Below are 4,596 nucleotides of genomic sequence, written 5' to 3' on the forward strand. Positions count from 1 at the left end.
ACGTCTACGGCGACGTCGGCGGCGACGCCATCCGCCGCGGCGGCGGCGACAGCCCCTTCAGCTGCCAGAAGATCCTGACCGAGCACCCGCCCGGCCCCGGCGAGGCTCACGGCTGCCCCTACCGCCACTTTGACCTCGAGAACCTCAACGCCCTCATGGGCGGCATGGGCGTCACCGAGCGGGGTGTTCTGCAGGGTGTCAGGGAGGACAAGGAGGGCCAGAGGTTTCACATGGCGTGTAATCGGGATGTTTTTTTTTTCTCTTTTCTTTCTCTTGTCTTTTCTTTCTCTTCTCCTTTTTTTCTCTTGTTTGCTCCTGCGTTTCTCTTTTTCTTCGTCTCTCATTTATTCTCTTTGCTCCCGTCTTCCTCCCGTTTCATGCCCGGCTCTTCGGGACACCGGGCCAACAATATGGCTACCCGACGACTAAACTTTGCTGACCCCCCCCCCCAGCGTCTTCGAGCACCTCCACAAGCAGGAAATCAAAAAGGCAAAGGACGACAGCGTCTTTCACGTCAGCCCAGCTCGAGACGATCGTGCACCCGAACGAGTACTTCAAGAGGAGCTACCTGCTGAAGAACCTCGACAAGGCGCGGCAGGCGGACGTCAAGATGGAGGGCGCCTAGGCTCAGGGGTCGTGTCGGGCGCTCCCGAGAAGGTTGCGCGGCGCGGGCGGGGCGAATGTGGTGTGCATGGTCTCTTTTGGGCCGCGGGCTATCTGGCATGATGACGGGGTTTGGCCTTGGGAAAGAGAGAATGTCCGCGATGCGGACCGGATGGCGTTTTTGGTCTTTGTATTGCGCAGCAAGGGAGAGCATGGGGATACCGGCTTTTTTTTGTTCATGTTGTTCCTGATGTTGCATTTGTCGTTTGCCTTGCAGGATTCTATTCCATCTTTTGAAGTCCATACATACTTCGACCACGCCTTGCGTCCACCTACATACTTCGACCCCGCTTGATGTCCACTTACATGCTTCGGCCGCCAGTTGCTGTGTCCATGTGGCCGCCAGAAGTGCCCTTGAGATGCTGAATGGGCGGGTATACCGGCAGGCAATCGACGGCTGCGCTTGATGAGCTCTGAGGCCTGAGGGCTTACGAACAGGCGAAAACAGTCCTTCAAACGGCACGGGCGTCACCCACAACATCCGAGCTCAGGGAACGATGGCCTACGTCGACGCCTCTTTCCAAAGCCAAGCCATCAAGACATGTATCAGAGACAGAGCATTCGTTTAGTCAATGGTGAAAACGTATCAGAAGCCCTTTGTGACCAACACACGGCTCGCAGCCAGTCACATGAGGCTGCAAAGTGCAGAAGCACGTGAGCCTCACGGTTCCACCCAGGAGTTGTCGCATCATGATGATCCAGACAGCGCCCCGTCTGGATAGGCCGATCGCTACGCTGAGAATACACCGGCATGATGCCCGCCCGGCTGGTCGCACACTAGATGGGACCTGACAGCGAAGCCGCCTCCGTTGTGGTCATCAAGGCAGGCCGGCCGACCTTTGTCAAGATTCAAGGGCTCCCCGCAATCGACTAACTCCACGCCACGCTTTGAGATGGATCGAATGGCCCTACCCAGGAACCATCTGAACATGCTTAAAAAACTACTGCAAGCCTCGATGCAGCCCATCGCAGGCTGGATATTCAGGGTCCATCTCCCATAGACCCTTTCGACGCCGCGCACCAAAAACGGTGTCGCGAATCGTGGCTCGACCGCTACCGTTTCAACAAGGTCCAACGACAAGAAGTAAAGGCCCGCATCTCACGGTCGAGACATGTCCTGCGCTTCCCGACACGATGGACGCCCTAAGAGGCACGACTGCATGATGAGGTCATGCCGTCAGCAGTCAACCCCTCGTCCCGCGCCCCGAACGCGCCAAGCGCGCCGGCCTTCCTCGCACCCCCCTTCATTATTCTTGTCTCTGTCTCCCCTTTCTCACAACGCCAGCAGCCCGGGTCGCGGGGAGATAGTGTGAAGTGCCAAAGGGACCCTCCCAGGCGTGTGCCGTGGCGAAAATCGAGGGTCCAGCCAGCCAGCCAGTTCTCTTCTCCCCCTCCCTTCCACGGAGGAACAGGCGTGAACGGCAGGGTCCAGCCCGCTCGTGCGTCATTCCCCCTAGGGTCGTGACATCGTCGGACGTTCTAGACCCGTCCAGAACCGGGCGGGCGGGGTGAAGGGGCCCAGAGCCCGCGCCGCGCCGGAGGGCCAGTCCGGTGCTGGCTTGTTGGTCCGGTGTGTGCGCGCTCCCTTGGATGGTTAGTTGGCAACTAGCAACCTGTTTTGTTTGTTGGTGCCCTGGCCTTCTCGACTTGCATATTGACAGGCTGCGGGGGAGAGCAAGGGTGACGGCCGCAGATGGCTGGACAGAGGAAGGGGGGTCCCGGTCCAGAACAAGATCGAAATGTCCTTTCCTTTCACTGCGTTGCAACTTTGTTATGCCGAGCTACTGGGGACATCATCTCCGCAACACGGTGGGAGCAGCCTTTTGCGCCGAGCAAGGCAGCGCGTTCGGAACGGACGACCACATCCGGCATGGCGCACCGTTCAGGCTGGCCGACCGGGAGAATGGGAAGCTCGCCTGTGCCCCGGATTCATGGGCATTGCCACTCGGGATAATCGCAACTTAATCTGCCTGTCGCCTCTGCCCAAGCTCCAACTTGTGATCCATGCCACGGGGTGCAGCACGTCACAAGCAGAGCACGATCCCTTTGTGCAGCCTCTTGACACAGATCAGATGGGAAAATCGACTGCAACTGACGATGGGGGCTCCGTCTCGTCTGTTTCTTCCTGTCACCAATGCCGAGGAGACGCCCGCGAGAAGGGGCCCTGCATTGCGTCGCACGGCACAATGACATCGCCATGCATGGGCTAGCGCGCGCCGACTTGCTCAGGGCTGTTGTGTGTCTCCGCGAGGGGATTGATCCTCCCCACCACCAGTGGGCCGCCGTGGCAAGAGGGTGCGAATAGCATCACAAGTCTTGTCATGGTGTCGACAGACAGGAATGAGGACAGAGGGGGCCAGAGACAACATGCAACATGCAAGTCGAGTGATCGGCATTGACCGGGCCACGGTCGTGACGAGCTCGTGCGTTCGTGTGCGAGTACGGTACATGCGGGCGAAAGCTTGTCGCCGCATGGTAAGACCACACGCCCAAGATGGCACGAGGTGTCGTCTTGGCAATCTCGATCCAGGGAAGGATTGGCACGTACAGAGTGTACTGAGAGAGAAGATAGAAACAAAGAAAAAAAAAACTTGCTCGTGAGAACGACAGACCGGCTCCGAGGGTGCCGGCTCACGACTCGTGCCCTTGCTTCCAAGAGACCGTTCGACCTACGTGCCTGTCTCTGCAGTGCATCCGAAGAGTCAAAGGCAGGGTTAGGAGAGGAGGAGACATGCAAGTCGCGACGTCGCGCTCCCTCCCCCCTCCATCGCCTACCTCTCTCTGTCTCTCTTTCTCTCTCTCTCGTGGGTGCGCAGTGAAGGTGACACGTCTGCTCTGGATATGTCGCGGGGCGCCCAGGTCCGCCGATGGTGGTATGCAGATGCAGCCGAGAGAGACACACCGGGATGGATCGTAAATCGCTCGTTTCTATTTTTTTCTTTTTTCTTTCTGGCTCTTTGTTTCTTCCGTTCTGCTGCCTTTGTTGCTGCGTCTGGAGCCCTGGGAAAACAGAAAACAAAGGTGCCTACCTAAAAGGCAGATACGAGCACCGCCGGCAGTGGTGTGCCCCGCCGTCGAGGATGTAGCTTCGGAGGCCCTTCCCCTGGTGCCTTCCCTAAGCCCTAAGGTCCCTTCCCTAAGCCCTCAGGTCCCTTCCCTGAGGACCCTCCCCTAGTCCCTTCCCCAAGGACCCTTCCCCCAGGACCTTCCTGCCCCTAGGACCCCATTCAGCAGGGCCGGCGGCGCTTCGTATCAATCAGCGGTCGATCCCCGAGAATAGAAACAGGCGCGGCACCAAGACACGAGGGGCACGACAGCACTGCGCGCCAGGCCCCCAAGGCAATGGCGCTCTCCATCGGTCGCTGGAAGGAGCGACCACGGCAGGAAGGCAGACGATGCTCCTGACTCCTGACCGTATCTGTCTCTGTCTGCAGACAATGGGAGGGTGTGTCTACATCGACCGTTCCGGCTGCTCTGATGGAAGGGCCCACGCCAGGGCAGGGGGCCGCGGGAGCGCAGGAACAAGATAAACGGGCAACGCAGCCTCAGCCACCACCGACCCGTGGACGCGCAGATGCGAGGCTCTATTTCTGTCCTGTGCATACCTACATGTAGGTACCTCACAGAAACACCGCGCCGTTTCGTTTCTGCTGTCGTCTTGTCGCGTGCGAGGGAGAGAAACGTTGGCTGCCGGGCTGGCTCTCTGCCTCGCCTCGAGGGTCAAATAAAGTAAAAGTACGACGACGCAGCCAGCCAGCCAGCCAGCCAGCCAGCATGCGGCCGCTCGTGTCCTCCAAGCCTGTACCCGGTCCTCGTGTCGCTGTCCGCGCGCTGGACAACGTTGAGACATGCGTCTTTGCTCTGCACGTCGAAAAGAGACGCTGGCCCTGCCGAATCCCTCGCTACCGTGTCGGGCCGGGCGCGCGGCAGATG

At 59.3% G+C, this 4,596-nt stretch overlaps 1 protein-coding gene across 1 annotated transcript in view; it reads left to right on the forward strand.

The window, feature by feature from the left end:
- VDBG_09397 (DNA primase large subunit) overlaps window positions 1-625 on the forward strand; it is a gene marked incomplete at both ends in the record, with an annotated part of 1,836 nt that extends 1,211 nt beyond the window's left edge. Inside the window, 2 exons of the mRNA XM_003000156.1 lie at window positions 69-237; window positions 453-625. Of these exons, the coding sequence (XP_003000202.1) occupies window positions 69-237; window positions 453-625 (342 nt within the window). The remainder of the gene's footprint in view (window positions 1-68; window positions 238-452) is intronic.
- Window positions 626-4,596: the final 3,971 nt, after the last annotated feature.

This window comes from Verticillium alfalfae, genomic scaffold, assembly GCF_000150825.1.
Source record: "Verticillium alfalfae VaMs.102 supercont1.15 genomic scaffold, whole genome shotgun sequence".
NCBI classification, from domain to species: domain Eukaryota; kingdom Fungi; phylum Ascomycota; class Sordariomycetes; order Glomerellales; family Plectosphaerellaceae; genus Verticillium; species Verticillium alfalfae.